Source organism: Conger conger, chromosome 11 (assembly GCF_963514075.1).
Source record: "Conger conger chromosome 11, fConCon1.1, whole genome shotgun sequence".
Taxonomy (NCBI): Eukaryota; Metazoa; Chordata; class Actinopteri; order Anguilliformes; family Congridae; genus Conger; species Conger conger.
The window spans coordinates 6,946,627-6,962,426 of record NC_083770.1 but is presented as its reverse complement, the minus strand read 5'-3'; the positions used below and the strand labels follow the sequence as shown (position 1 = coordinate 6,962,426).

At 41.0% G+C, this 15,800-nt stretch overlaps 2 protein-coding genes across 2 annotated transcripts; both read left to right on the top strand.

Annotated features, from left to right (window-relative positions):
• The first annotated feature begins 339 nt into the window (after positions 1-339).
• Positions 340-8,853, top strand: LOC133140415 (uncharacterized). Its single transcript, XM_061260357.1, has 11 exons — positions 340-586; positions 1,030-1,097; positions 1,401-1,542; positions 1,862-1,981; positions 2,159-2,331; positions 3,295-3,431; positions 3,541-3,634; positions 4,308-4,637; positions 5,423-5,612; positions 5,716-5,840; positions 6,274-8,853. The coding sequence occupies exons 1-11, from the start codon at positions 358-360 to the stop codon at positions 6,589-6,591; spliced, it is 1,926 nt and encodes a 641-aa protein (XP_061116341.1). The 5' UTR covers positions 340-357; the 3' UTR covers positions 6,592-8,853.
• A 3,721-nt stretch (positions 8,854-12,574) lies between these two features.
• On the top strand, positions 12,575-13,462 carry LOC133140416 (histone H1-like). The gene has a single exon (XM_061260358.1). The coding sequence runs from the start codon at positions 12,641-12,643 to the stop codon at positions 13,211-13,213; it is 573 nt and encodes a 190-aa protein (XP_061116342.1). The 5' UTR covers positions 12,575-12,640; the 3' UTR covers positions 13,214-13,462.
• Positions 13,463-15,800: the final 2,338 nt, after the last annotated feature.

Below are 15,800 nucleotides of genomic sequence, written 5' to 3'. Positions count from 1 at the left end.
GGCAAATATATAGCTTCCTTAGAGGTCAAACTGATGTGCACCTTATGTACTGATGCATACCCTACTTTATACCTGAATAAGTAAATAATTAATCCGAAAGAAATCTGGCTTTACATTTAATGACACTGGCTGTTTTAGTATGATTGCGGTATAGATTATTGTCAGACCCTAAAGTTCATACTTGGCTTTTATTGGAGATTCTCAATTAACAAAAGCCGTAAACATCCGGTCATTCCTTTGTCTTTGACAGTCCATTCTTCAACTGCTCCAGTACGATAGAGGGCGGTAAAACACCGATATTAACGTCCTACACCGCCATGGAAAACAAGTGATGAAGAACATTAACAGCAAGCAACAATGTCAGCCTCCGTTTTGGCGTTTCAGACCCAACTCGCTTCTATTATGGACGTGTTAGTCCGAAACACTGTGTGCGATGTAACTCGGCTGTATGAGGACAGCCTCGTCAACTTTCAGTCTATTATAGCCCAACGTGAGGATGAAAACGCCAGCTTAAAAATGAAACTGCAGCAATCAGAGAAAGCTCTTGCGCTACAATCACAGAGAGAGTCCAGGAAGAACGTTGCGGGTAATAGCTTATGACCAATCTTTTGTTGTGGAGAATGATTGACAGAGCGACGTGTGGGTCTTCGTTTGAAATGCGTAATTTCTGGATGTAGTCAGTCCTTTAACTACCATTATAAATGTCCAGATCTCAATAGTTACAATCAGAACTACTGCATGGTGTTAAAGTATTTCTTGCATAGAGGTTGTAAACTCCACTCAGATACGGACTCTTTTAACTAGCTCTGTCTACATAGGTGTGTTATTCCCGTATTATTTTGTTATTTTTCAAGTGCGTTTTGCGATGCCAAGCTGCAACACTGCAAACAGCCAAACGCAAAAGCACTAACCCAAAGTCCAACGCTCACTTTCACAACCATAAAACGTCACTGTATGTGCGTTTGCTCCTTTGAATTTATCATTTTACCGTGAACAAAAATTTAAACCGTGCAATTTAAAACCTTTCAGAATCCCAGGAGAACTTTGTTCATTCCGGCCCCCTCATCAAACAAGAGGATCCCGATGCAGAGGTTAAGGTCAGTGTCTATGAATCTAAAAGGATCTTGAATTAGAATCAGAAGACGAGTAGATATAGACTAGTTGTATAGATAAAATACACATGAACAACATTGGGATGTCTGGGATACCTTTTTTAAATTTAGTGGTGTATGGAAATTAATTGTTTGAAATATCTATTGCTATAAAGAAGACCTTTTTAACGAGCAGAATGTTTAATCTATTTACTTGCTCAATGTGTGTTCACCTACACTCCGCTTTATTTTTGTGCTTCCCCGTGATCTTGTGCTTCCGTGGTTACTGTAACCACCTCTCCCCTCCAGATCGACATGTTCTGTGCCGTTTGTGGGAAGGCTGCCGAATCGGAGCCTCCTTTTTGCGATGCGTGCCGGAAAACGGTGTCATTCCCGTCTCAGTCCCCGGAAGGAAGCCCTGGTCAGGAAAGGTCGCATCAGGAGGGACCAGGTGTGTGGCTTGCTTCCGTCTTCTCCTGACATTTTAACTGCGTTTTTCTATGGAAGTCTGCTGTGTATATGTTCAGGATTGAATGCACCTGGTCCTCTGTGGATAAGATTTTCTTAGCAACCATGTCCTTTTTACTGAGTCTAGTTTGTAAACATTTCTACAGAGATGGGTCTGGCTTTTGCCAAAACACTGATTGACACACTTCATCACACTTTTTTGTCAGCTGCTGTAACAAGTCCCAAGTATGCAATATGTATTTATCAAATGATAATGCCGTTACTTTTTTTGCTGTGATTGTGTACTTCTCGTTTCCTTGCAGTTGGAAAAAGTGTTGACTTCTCTGAGGAGTCAGACCTGAACATGTTTGATACAGAGGCTTTCACTGGACTGTTTGATTCTAAGACTGATTCATGTTTCAGTGCCAAAGATGTCAGTGGCGGTAGGATTTCCTTTTGTGCTATATTGTAATGTAATATATTGTAATGTCTTCAACAGATTCCTAATGTTAGCAGTTGAAATGGTTTCTTGTAAATATTGTTTACATTACAAATACAGTTATATATACTTAAACACATTTAATAATGTTCTGTACTTGTGGTTACTTGTGTTTCTTCAGGAAGTGCACTCACCCCCATAAGTCCCATGGTGCCCATGGTCATCAATTCCTACCCGGAGGTCCCAGTAATGCCCTCGGTCAGCCAAAGTGGGCCATCCCGAACCGGGAGGCGTTCAGCCAAAAGACCCCGGCCTGTTCCCGAAATCGAGGACATGGCTACAGAGGCCAGAGAGGTAAGAGGGTTCACTTCTCCGTCAACCTTCTCCGTCAACCTCGTTCCGTTTTCTGCACCAGATAGGCAGCTGCATTGGGCAAAAGGCACAGTGCTCGACCATATCATAAGGGCCGCACGTGTTTTTAAAATTTTTACATTTTTGTCATTTGGCAGACACTTTTAAGCACTTTGTGCGCTTTTCATATCGCCCTAGAGCTTTCAATTTGTGTTCCATACTGATCCAAGTAAAAGCAGTATGTTACATTACATTACATTACATTACGTGGCATTTAGCAGACGCTCTTATCCAGAGCGACGTACAACAAAGTGCACAAAGTGTATTTCCAGGTCTAACTGCTGTTTTTCTGAGCTGATTGTAGAATGATTTCCCATGTGACATGACGCATGTTTTCACATTAATTATTTGCTGACGTTGCTAACGTTGCACGTTGCTAAGTGTTAACACAGAGAGCTGAGCCGCGTTCAGCCCCGACAAAACGTCGCGAAGCATTTACTTTAACGGAAACAGTGGCGTGCTGAACATCCTGTTGCAAACCGTGGGCGGACTGACTGACATGGTACGGTTTGCTCCTATGGCGTCTGAGAAGGCATTCTTCAGCCTTTAAAGCATAGGCCTACGTCATTATTGATTCAGGCAAAAAAAAAATCCTGTTTCAAAATGCGGCATACCACTGGGATAAAACATATCGTTCAATACAGAAAGTGTAGCAAAACGTTTTCAGATTGAACATGCCCCTGACCACAGGAGGCGGAGGGGGGGGTTAGGGTCTTCGTCACTGCTCTTTGTGAAGGTTTTGTGGGTGTTTCAGATACTAAAACCAGGAAGAGAACACTGATGCGCGTGCGCCTTTTAATATTTGCAATCTGTTCCTGTGACCGGTGATAGGCGTGCCTGTCCTAAACCGTGGCCCTTGTTTCGTCTCGCTGTGCTGTGACTATTTTTGGGTTTCCGGAACCGCAGCTGGTCCGGGCCGTTCTTGCCCGGAGGCCCGATGGCGAACGGGTGGTGAAGGAGTACCGCATCAACGGGACCTTGACCGACACCACCAGGAGACACCTGATCAACATACTGGTGGCCCACATGACCGAGACGCAGGGGTACGCCTGCAGTCCGTTCAGAGTACATTTCAAAATTAAGAAATGTGAAGTAATTATTGTAAACACTTTTGTCCTTGGACTGTCTGTTTTTTGTTGTTGCGTCTTTTAGGAGAATCCCACCCAAAAATGTGCGAGAACTCTATGCTTTGGGCATTGTCACACTGTTTCCCTCTTTGAAAGATCCCTTCTCCAAGAAAGGCTATGTAAGTATGCCATGTGTACTCTAAGACTATGATCTGGACTTGTGTTTCCCTAGTTCTTTTGCCGCCATCTTGTTTGATATTGAAATTCAAATTAGGTCAAGAATTAAAGTCACATGATTCCCCGGCGTGCTGTCCAGTTCAGTGCTAGATTGCAAGAAAAGCGGAAGGTTTTCGGCATATTAGCAACACTTTTGTGCCAACTGGGATCTGCTCACCCCAGCTATGTTTGTATTGCAGTCCTCTAGCCCAGCTGTTCAAACTCAGTTAGGTATTGCTGTCTGAATGCAACATTTAGTGCAGTAGTATTTGGCTGGTACTAGGGATGGGTGTCATTAGATTTCGCTGAGATTTCGCTGATGCTAAAAAGATACTTTTAAAACTGTATCGTGCCTGAACTGATATTTTAAAATGAAGAGCAAGTGATGACATTAAAGAGAAAGTATTTTGTTTTGAACTTGCCTTTGCAAAACAAAACGGCTAAATTGTGTTTTTTATTTATTTGTTTAAATTATACATTATTTTTTTAATCGATGCAGGTTTTGCTTTTCACGATTTTGATCCGGGTTTAGCTAGCTAACGGTAGCCTACCTTCTGTCACCAACCAAGTGGACAGCCAGCAGAGGCGTGAGACAAGGCGCCTGTTTGATGAGGTTGGTCTCGTCTTGTGTCGCAGGAGCACTTCTACGACGGGCAGAACGGGACGGGGTACCTGGCCTGGCGTCTGAAGACGGTGCAGCGCAAGACCTTCCACAGGAGTGGGGGCGAGCAGAAGCCCATCGTGAGCCGGGGCCCGAATTTCGAGAGGCAGACGCAGCTGGGGGAGCAGCTGCAGGGCGAGGTGTGCAAGGAGGCCATCTCGTACATGGCCCAGTGCACCGACCAGGAGCAGGTGTTCCTGAAGATGAGGGAGACCTTCCAGCACCGGCAGCAGCTGGTCCACGACCCGCAGAAGTGTGGCGCCGTCCTCGCCACCTTCCCCAGGTTCCTGGACACCAAGGGCCTGGTGAGCTCGGCCGGAGACCGTTTCAGTGGAGACCGGTCGGGTGCTCGCCTTAGCCGCGACACTCGTAGAAATGAACGGTAGCTGCAGTTAGCATGTCTTCCATTCGTTGTGGACGGCCGCGCTATGCGTTGTGCGTAGCTTCGCTACACAGCAGTGCTTACTGGCAGAAAGAAAATTATTGGAAGTCAGATAGGAACTTCGTTAAGGGTGCTACTTGAACCCTGATAACAATAGTTAGACCTATTTAGATAACATTACATCTTTCATTCCCATTTTCTCTATACAGGAAAAAAAAAAACTGTTTCTGTTGACATATCTCCTCAGTTTAGTAAAGTATCTCTGGTTCTCAAAGCTATGTTAAATGTCCGGTTTACCATGTCCTGGCTCTTATGGGTGGTGTTAGGCCAGTCTTGATTCGGCATTATGTACAGGCATCGTAATTTTGCAAGAGATGGTTACCGTATTCCAAGCTAACTTGCTGTGTCTTAAAAAACTCTTATTATTTTTATGTCGTGTTGAAGAGATCTTCAATTTAAAATGAAGGATGCTATGTAATGTGGTGTCTTGCCTATCAAATCCTGTAAAATTGCTTCAAGTTGTAGTCCGCATAATTGTTAATTTTTCCCATGTAAATACTAGTGTAGTTAACCAACATGACCAGTAGGTGGTGCCCACTGGCCCTACAAGTAAAATCCATATAGTAACTCTTTCTTTTCTTTTTTCTCTCCTCCTGCAAATATTTAAAGGTTTTGTTGCTAAAATGTTCTGGTCTTTTCTTTATGTAGGTGAATCAGGACTTCACCCTGTTGTTTGGGCTGGAGACCGCGTGCAAACTCCTGGAGAACTGGGACAGCAGCTTCAAGGCCAAGGTCATGAGAGAAGCCAGGTGCCTCACGCAGTCCGCTGACCTCTGCAACCTGCTGAAGTGTGCAGAGTACGAGCCCGTCAGTGACCAGGACGTGCCTGAAGTCCTGGGTACGTCGCGCCGAATCGCACGCGCGCGCGTGAATCGAGGCAGGTTCGGCGCGGGGAAGAGACTGTGGTTTCAGCTTGTGCCGTTGTGTCTCTCTCTCTGCAGGCTGGGACAGTGACATGGCTTCCGTTCTGCTCCTGGTTCACCTGTTGCCTCCGCCGCCCGGAGGTAGAAAATCTGCCAAAATTAGCGCTCGTGAAGCCGTTGACCGGGTTGTCCAGTTTTACAAGGTAATCCTAAACAACGCGTGGTGTTGCAATTGAAGATATTCCTTTATTGATCTCCGGGGGGGGGGAATTTGTGTGACACCACAAGTAATAATAATAAATAAACAGACACAATAGTGATACGTGACATGGTAGTAAAGGCAAGAAAGTGTGCTAGTCATCCCGAGAGTTATGTGCATACCGTTCTGTTGTCTGTGGTGTCTGAGCGGCTAGCTTAAAGGCACTCCCCTAGCATGGAGGAGTCAGAACATTAGGTGTTCCTCGGTGCCAGCAGCTATCAGCCACCATAGTACTAACCATAGTACTAGTCGTAGCAATATAATTTGATAGCATTATTGAGTATCTGCAAGGCTACGTCGATAAGAGATCATTATAATGTTGTAAAGTTAAACGTAAGATAAAGCAACACTTTGTCTGTCTGGATTGGATTCCTCAGTCCAGGACGGAGTGGCATCCAGGCGGTGTGGAGGGCCCGCGGCAGCCGTACTTGGTCGCGGTCGGGAGCCGGCGCGACCAGATCGAGAGCTTCTTCCTGGCCCTGGACCGCCACCTCATCCCCTGCCAGGCCAACTGCTCGCTGGGCGCCTTCGACGAGCTCTTCAAGGCCCACTTCGTGTTCGGCCTGTCGTACGACGAGGCCCTGAGCAGCGTCTACACCTTCCTGCAGACCACCGTCTACAACATCGACGTGGGCAGCGTGAAGGAGAGCCCCAGGGTCAAAGAGCTGCGGGCCAGGATGCTCAACAACTGCTGACTGCCACGCTCACGTCCCTCCCTCCGTGTAGAAAACGTCCTCTTCCGCCCCACTCCTTCTCGCGCCTTGCTGTAGTGTGGCAGGGGGGGTGGGTACGGCCCCAGTTCAGTGGTGCTGTTTTGAGACTAGAGGTGGTGTGGCGAGGTGTGGTTGGGGGGAGTGGGCTACCTCTTTCTTGGTTGCCAGATGTTCACGCAGTTCCTTCAGCGATGGGTACAGTGGTGGGCCAGAACACTATAAGGATGGATCTCATTCCCGATTCCGGGGCAAAGCCAACACGGGTCACACATTACAAGAAAGACTGTAAATATAGCAAGCGTCAAGGTTTGGCTAATTAACTGTTATGCACATCGCAGCCTGGCGGTTTCAGATTGAAACCGCTTGGATTGTGATTCCGGACGCTTAGGATTTAAACCGATGCGTCGTCGTTGATTCAACATGTCATTGAAAAAGGTTTGAGGCTGACTCATGAGCCTGGTATGTTTTGCAGTTTTGGAGTGGCTTTGAGCTTTGGTGACTGCATATACAAGCGTAAACTTTACTAATCCAATATCAAGACATTGCATATTCAACAGAGCTGCATACAGCCATGTTGTTTCCTCAAGCCCCATACAGTGATATTTGCAGAAACACCAGAAACAAGGCAACTCTACCGAGAGTCCTGATTTTTTGAGTGTTTCTCACTCTGCATTTATGTGGTTGGATATACTGTATTTATTAAGAAATAAACATGGTGTGTGTACCATCCTAAAAATAGTCTGCCTCTTTGGCACTGAAAACATTTCAGTTTTATCAGAACTTTTCGCAGGAGCTGTACTCTAGACTGCTAGCGTGGAGGAAATGATTTGTACTGCTGGTCCATTATTTTTGCTGAAATATCTAAAAGATGCATCCGTATAAAGATGTATATATTTTCGGTACATTCAGTTTTTCTTTTTCTTCGAAAGACAGTGCTGCCAACACGCATCTGGCTGAATCAAAGTGAGAAAAATACCCAGCTGTTCATTGCTGTTAAATGTTTTGGACTGAAATCCACTGAATGAAAATGGCAGGAATATTATACTCTTACAAATATTTCATTTTCATTGTAATTTGAGGATGCCAGAGAAACGATTGAAAATGTATGATAACGGTTATCACTTTAATAATGAACTGTGTGTCATGTTGTGTCTTTTCTATCCCATTGCTTTGTTTCAGGAACGTTGGCGTGTGTATGCATGTTAGGTATTTCAGTGACGTGTGTTGACATTGAAAGTATTGAATACGTGGACCATTTATGATGTTTGTATACATACATTTTGATGCACAGGTATATGTGTATTAGCCATTTCACTCAAATCAAAGCAATGCATTATGTTTCATTGCAGATGGTCGCTACCATACACGGCAGGATTTTTCTTCAGTTTTGTTTCCAGTGACTTGGGGCATGGTGTTGAAATAGGTGGGAATTATGTCTTGGTCTGTTCTGTCTACTGTCGGATGGCTCAGCAAAGCTTGATTGACACCACCATTTATATTTTTTGACAAACCCCATGCTTTTTATTTATGTATATTCAGGTTTTGAAAAGCTCACCGGGTAACGTTGATGTAGTGTCCTGTACAGTACACTACATTTTGTTAGTTGTGCTGACGCACTGCAGCTCTTCTGAAAGATCGTCTTATTCTTTTACCAATTTTTTTATTAAAATGTAGCCTAATTTTTGTGGTCAGACAGTTATTTTATCTATGGAGCCAGAAAAAACCAAGGAAATGCCATTTGGGTCCACTGTTGCCTGTTTGACCTGTCATACATCGCGATACTTTATTGTTCAGCACAAAACAGACTAAGGTTATATGGGAGGGTGAGTGTTTTGCTGAAACACAGTGGTGAAATATGTTAATCAGATTCAATTTAAGAATGGAACTGACCATTAATTGTGCCATGTAAGATCAAACATTGTGTATTGACATAGAGAATGAAGGTTGTTTTATTTTATCTATAATGTTTCGTTCAAGACGATTACATGCAACACGTAATTCTCCCAGAATTGATTACTTCCCGGTGAGCAAAACTGAGCACAAAAATTTGACTCACAAAAAAAAACTAGAATCTGCTGATTGCTCCAGAATTGAATATGTACTCATTCCCAGAGCAAAAAGTACACAATTGAGCACCAAGGTTGTAAACCATGTAATTTAAAATTATATTGGTTAGTAAAATGTGTTGTTCATTCCTACATTAGCAGGTTAGCTACATGTTTTATAATAAAATGATGAACTCCGTTATCTGTTACCTGTCATTTTGTAATAAGCTAGGCTACTTTGGTAAATAAGTAGGGGGTAATTTACATGTCCAATTCCCAGGGATCTATTTAAATGCAACGTTTGGTATCGCTTGTAGGACAACCTGAAAATAAGGTATCCAGACTGATGATGATGTGGATAGGTCACAGATCTCAGGAAGTCATGGCATGCAAAGGATATGCAACAAAGTGCAGAGTGAAGTAAAGATGACTGCTTTCATTTACATAACATTGCTGTGTCCCAAACATTATGGTGCCCTGAAATGGGGGGACTGTATAAACACTGCTGTAATTTCTACACAGTGAAACCAAAATGTATACAAATGTATTAACATCTGACAATGTGCACTTTAACCAATTAATTTTTTTTATGATAAATCTCAAATTGTGGAGTATAGATATAATAAATAAATAAATGATGGGTCTTTGTCCGAACATTATGAAGGGCACTGTATATAGTCCAAATTGTGATATAACATGTAAATGTATAGCAAACTATTTTGTAATCACTCAACCAAAATCATTTTTTTCCTTCGCGTTTGGTAATTAGGGACCCCGCTAAGATAATTTGTGACACGGCAGGAAAGCATAGACACAAAGACACAAATCATATTCATATAAATATTACCATTTCATATGTAATATTTGATATGATGATAGCCAGTAATCCCATACTCGGCATATAAGATTTTATTTTTTTAATTGTCCCATTCCTTGCAATGGGATAATTTTATTAAGAACTAATGTCTCGTTTTCAATGCAATCAGTTTTTCTGCGTTGTCCCCGAACTTGCCAAGCCGTGTAGGACTATAAGAAAATGTCAAACGTGCAGCGTTTAAATGCGGGTCAAAACAATTGTTGATCCATGTTAATATCCATGTAGTGTTTGCAAAAATGCAAGTTAATTTGAATACAAATATGATCAAAACACATGTAGCCTATGTCAACGCGTATTTGCATGGATGCATTTGTTACTGGGTTGCTTTGCTATAGAGATAAAAACAGCAAAACTTTTTTTTACAGTTGATGTCCTCACTGATTGCAATGATGGTAGCTTGGCATACTAACTCTTCTTTAGGCTATTTTATAACAGAATTGAATAAAATATATTTCAAGAAAGGCTTTCTCTTTATTGGAGAGTAAAACAACATTAATAAAATATGCTACTAAATAGCCTAGCTGTTTGGCTCTGGAGTATAGGTCCATATGTGCGGCATGTTTTGCTACAGATAAGACCAGAAACGAACGTTGTTTCTGCCACACCTTAGTTTTAACTGAAAGACCATATATCTTTCACCTGCGATTGGCGCAGAGCGGACCATTGTGGTATCAGCGCTGACTAATGATGCTCTGGAAGCACACTCGTTGCATTCCGGGGGCTATGAATTGGATTGAGCGTATAGCTATGGCTATCAATCAAAAAATAACTATAAAAGCTGCAACTGAAAAGTACAGGATCAATAAACTTTGAGATTGCCTTGTCGTCGTCTCCACGTAGCTATTTCCTAATCATGTGACTGACCCGTCACTTGCAGTCCACTGAGAGAGGTACTGAACTAACTGGGCGGGAGGGTTTATCCACGGGCCTTTATCCGGTCCGTGGTATTGGAAGATAAGAAGAAGAAAAAAAACCTTTCAGTGACTTCTCTCTTTTTTTAAATGTGGCGCCTGTGAAAAGCGCGCTCAGTGCTTATTTGGGGCTCGCTCACCGTCGACCTGGGTGTAAATAAGGACACACAAGCCACCCAAAAAAAAATCATGTCCAGCTTTTTTATGTTAAATTTGGCTATTAGGCGCATGACAATAGCACGTTTCGACATGAACAATTGTGTAGGCTAATTATTAGCGGCTTGATAGGCTATTCATTGAGCGGTTTACAAAGATTAGGCCTATTGGATGTGTTTTGCTTTTTTCAGGAAGTCAGGAAATCGCAATAAAATAAATTATAAAGTGGGGTGGACACTGATGAAGCAGTTCCAGAACGTAAAATTCGAAGGGTCAATTTAATCAAATGCTAAACAGTTGTGCAAGGCTAAAGAATGGCATTTGTACAAGAGCGAAGTCATACATTTATTAAGGTTCTTAGTGGGCCTATTTGCCAATGCAGCAGAAAGAAAATGTGCTTTATCAAGACAGTTTCGATCAGTAAAATGTATTGGATAAGGCCTATATAACTGAACCAAGTGTAGCCTATTCCATCGTTTGTCTGTTATTAAAGCTATAAAATAGCTTCAAAATAATAAAAAACCAACATTAAAACGTCACTCGTAAAATAATGTTATAGATATCGGCTTAACCTTTAGGTGGGCTGCATGTGACAGATATTTCTATTTTCCCATTTGCATATTTGAAACTAGATTCAAACTAGAAACGAGTAGACTGCGGTGCATGTGATAGCCTACTGAAAGGTTTGTATTTCAATTATGAATAGGCCAACGTTATTAATAAGTGTACGCCTGTGTCGAAGCATAACTAACGAAATTAGAAATATGTTATTTAAGCCCATTGCATTATGCAGGTGGGTTCTGCACACACACACACACACACACACACACACACACACACACACACACACACACACACACATCTGAATCTGTGTATAAACGTGACCCTGATGGATGGTGACCACAGGATGGGTTAAGAAGAGAAAACACATTTCACAGTGGCAACAATTATTATGGGCTTTGTTTCTAATGTGTCAGTTAAAAGGCAGGAACTTATTTTTCATTTAATTTTTCAATCATTTTATTTCATAATGCGATTGTATTTGCAATGCAACTGTACACACTATAAAAACGTATATAAATTATTAAATTCGGATGATTGTGGTTCACATAGGCTAAATCACGACGAAAGTAACAGTCACATTTTGAAAAGGCAGTTACTGTAGCAACTGTAGCGACTTCCAAATTAATAGCAGCAAGCCTATGCATATTAGTTGCATTTGTTTCATAGTTTAGCCTATTATATTATGTTTAATCATGTTCAGCCATCTTTAACCTGCAACCTAAGGTTTACATCATATTGGTAAGCATGTATGTATGTATGCCTGTGCCTGCATGTAATGTAATGTAATGCATCCATTATTTCCCCGCCAGTATTAAGCTTCCTTGTTTTTAAAGATAAATCATAATATATACTAAATGTTGAAAAAAGGAGATGTTACAATATTACAATATAGCAACATTTTATATATAAATTATTTTTAGTTTCTACAATACAGTTGCTATATCACATTTGAAGCGGACACTGTGTTTTTTTCTTTCCTTAGTAGATTAATTTATTAATTAAACGCAATATAAACACTAACGGTCATAACAACAATACATTTCAGATTTGTTTTCCATTAAAACGAATCATTATTGGTGTATCTCTGTTGTGGTATAATTGTATAATTTAGTAAATACTTGTAAAAGTGCAACGGGCAAAAATACATTTAGCGCATTGTTCTGTTGTTTTTTTAATTTTTATAATATAGTCTGGATTTTAAATAGCCAAGTGAACGATCCAATGCGCAGTACTGTATTTTCACTACTTCGTAGTTTAATGCTTACATGCTTTTGAGCCATTTTTTGTTGAATATTCTATTTTTATTCGAGGTGGGAAAACACAACTATCCAAAGAGAAAAACGGCGCTTCTGAACATATGATTGAGTCTACATGGTTCTCATACACACCATATAGTCAGTGAAAGGAGGACCATAGCTCACACTTTCTCTGAGACTTAATCAACGCCTACAGAAACCTTATCTTCGCTAAATACGAGCATGTCTTCATTGACTCCACTGCCTCCAGCACCGAAGAAGGCCAGGAGGAGGTCCTCCAAGACCAAAAGGCCTGGCCCAACCGTGTCTGACCTGATCGTGAAGGCTGTGTCCGCATCCAAAGAGCGAAGTGGTGTTTCACTTATTGCCATAAAGAAGGCATTGTCAGCCGGTAGTTACGATGTTGTGAAAAACAAGGTGCGTGTCAATATGGCCATCAGGCGTTTGGTGACCAAAGGGGTTCTTATACAGACCAAGGGCACAGGTGCATCTGGTTCTTTCAAAACCAACAAGAAGCAAGTTGTTGCGAAGAAGAAGACGCCTGCCAAGAAGAAGAAACCAGCCACCAAAGCCAAGAAGCCGGCAACCAAAAAGCGCAAGAGACCTGCATCAAAGAAAACAGCTGGACCAAAGAAATCTCCTAAAAAGGCTAAAAAGAAACCAGCAGTGGCAAAGAAGGCCAAGTCTCCCAGCAAGGCCAAGAAACCGAGAGCAAAAAAACCGAGGACCCCCAAAGCAGCGAGGCCCAAGGTTGCAAAACGCAAAACTACCAGAGCTAAAGCTGTTGCGCAGTGAGTGATTGCACTGGGACAGCGACGTTTCCCGACATCAATACCCAAAGGCTCTTCTAAGAGCCACCCATAGTTTCTGTGAGTGCAAAAATTCCCCGAAAGGTTGTTACTGCTCGTTGATATTCAATGCTATCATCAATGGACTGGAATTGAAATGCGATATGGAGCAGTTAAACTATTTCCATACGAATATTTGCTTCAATAAACGCATGTAGGTCTATAAGTATTTATAAAACAATGCATTTGCATAACATTGTCTGTGTTGTGTACATTTCTTTTCATGATTTAGACAAGGTCCACATACATTGAGACCTCTTTTTTAATGACATAATCCGCATCATTTTATGAAGTTTTGCATCATTAACAGCTTATTGATATGACATAGCCTTTACGCACAGTGGTTTAAAACGCCTTTCAGTCACAGCACTAAAATTAATGTCATGTGTGCAGTAAACCTGACTTAACGGTAAAGCAATTGAAAGGCCAATTGAAACAGAGAGAGATTTACGACCAACAAAGCATGAGCTACAGATGAAGCGTTGTGATTCCTACTGACACATCCTATTTAGGTAGTACCCGTTCTCTTATTGAAAACGTCTCTTATTGTCACCGCAGTTTTTGTTGATTGTCTGACTTTCAGATTCCAGAGTTCACTGACATTTATGAAATAATGTAAGAACAATTAAGATAATTGTTTCAACTCACCAATCTACATGTACATTTTGTTTTAATTTGGTAGCCCACAGGCTAATCCAGACTGATGGCGTGATGTCATTGTGTCCATTTTAGTTATTGCTATACGAAACAAGGGTGCACCCATATGGAAAATAATATGTGTATTACAATAGGCATATATGGGAGGAAATGTAAAATCTATTTAAATATATTGTTAAATGTATGTACGAAATAGCTAAATTAACAAGTGTTTAAAAATATTTTTTGCATAAAAGAATTAACATTCTCTCTGTACACATTTCAATATATGAATATATTAGTAGTCAATATTAAATAGCTATGTGTAAATACATGCATTTTTGAATAATTGACATATATTTTCACATTTTTTGTATCAGGAGTTTACAATGTAGGCAATAAAAAGTGTGGCATTGAGAAGATGGTTCTTGATTTATTTATTAATTTTACATTTTCTCATTTTAATTGTGTGAATTGGTGAGCGCTACGTCTAACTCAGGGTACTTTCATTCAGCCGCACTTTTTAATTCAGCTTTAAACAGCTTCCTTTCCCTGTTATTTTCATCGACTTTTAGAAATTGTTCAGACAAATCGTTAAAATTAGTCCAAGCTGCACATATTTGCCCTAACTTTGGGCATAATGTACACATTTTATGTATATTTCAATTAACCTACATTTTCAATTAGGCTACACCTGTATGGCAGTATGGCTCATTGTGAACATTCTTGGAATTTTACATTGAAAGGAAACGGATTTAAAAGAGAATGTCTACAGTCTATATACAGCACAATGTGGTTAAAAACACACCGTATACAGTTATTGTTGTAGCTATATGAAGTAGCCTAAAACAGCAATATTCTTTTTGATACGCCATTTCTGGTGTCCTGGGAAATGTGAGCGGCTAGGCTGAAAGACGGCGCTCACTCGCGGAATGCAATATCGTCCCTGGCGCGACGACTGAAATCGCGATCCTTTTTGGTTGACATTGCGGTGAGCTCCGTTATTTGGCTTATTTTTACACAGTTAATTGCTTAAAGTGATTTTAAAGTGTTACACCTACTCTTACAGAGTAGCCTACAGATGGTCCCCATTGGATTGATATGTAAGACCTACTTTGCTAGAGTTGACATACCCCATTAGTCTTCACTATGCCATGTTTTCCTAAAGATCAACAAGACCTTAAAGCTACGGAGCTTTGAAACCCCATGGGCACAACTTATTCCTCTGAAGTCCCTAAACATGCCTCCGTTCCTCGAATAAAGGAAGTTGTTTTGTACACAGCGGTTTAATAGATTTTTTAGTCCCCTTTGAACATTTTGCTATTACCATTTTTTATGAAATGTCTGACTGAAACATCCTGCATATGATTGTCGCAGCAAGTGCAACGGAAGTACCAAACGCAATTCAGCAACAAATCTGTTCCCAAAATTTCCACCAGGTGGCACAACCGTCGGCACAAGACTGAAAAACAAAGGCTTTTCTGGACAGTAATAAGGAATACGTGTAAGAACACTTTCGAAAGCTTGAATGAATGTTACAGTAGATACAAATCTCACTTTCACCATAGCGAAAGATCTGGAATGTCACACATAAATGTCTTATTTGTCAGAATGTGTAAAAATGTCACACGTAGAACAATAGCTATTAAAACAACGGGTTCTGCTTTTTGTTCAGAACACATTCTGTTATGGAATGCATTGACTGAAAATGATGACAAAAATGATCTAACATTGTCCAAAGTCAGTTACACAACAATGACTACAATGGTTTAAACCATTATGCATAGGCTAAATATTTCCTGATTGACTAATGTAAATAATTACTTACAAACATAAACATTTACATGGTTTTTGTAAATATGTGCTAGCAAAGTCCTGCTCAAAATATGTTTGGGCCA

Bases quoted from the DNA above. Each gene is read 5' to 3' on its own strand.
- LOC133140416 (XM_061260358.1), top strand. From the start codon at position 12,641: ATGTCTTCATTGACTCCACTGCCTCCAGCACCGAAGAAGGCCAGGAGG.
- LOC133140415 (XM_061260357.1), top strand. From the start codon at position 358: ATGTCAGCCTCCGTTTTGGCGTTTCAGACCCAACTCGCTTCTATTATG. The intron at 1,098-1,400 runs GTCAGTGTCTAT...TCTCCCCTCCAG, and splicing joins ATCCCGATGCAGAGGTTAAG to ATCGACATGTTCTGTGCCGT. The intron at 3,432-3,540 runs GTACGCCTGCAG...TGCGTCTTTTAG, and splicing joins CACATGACCGAGACGCAGGG to GAGAATCCCACCCAAAAATG.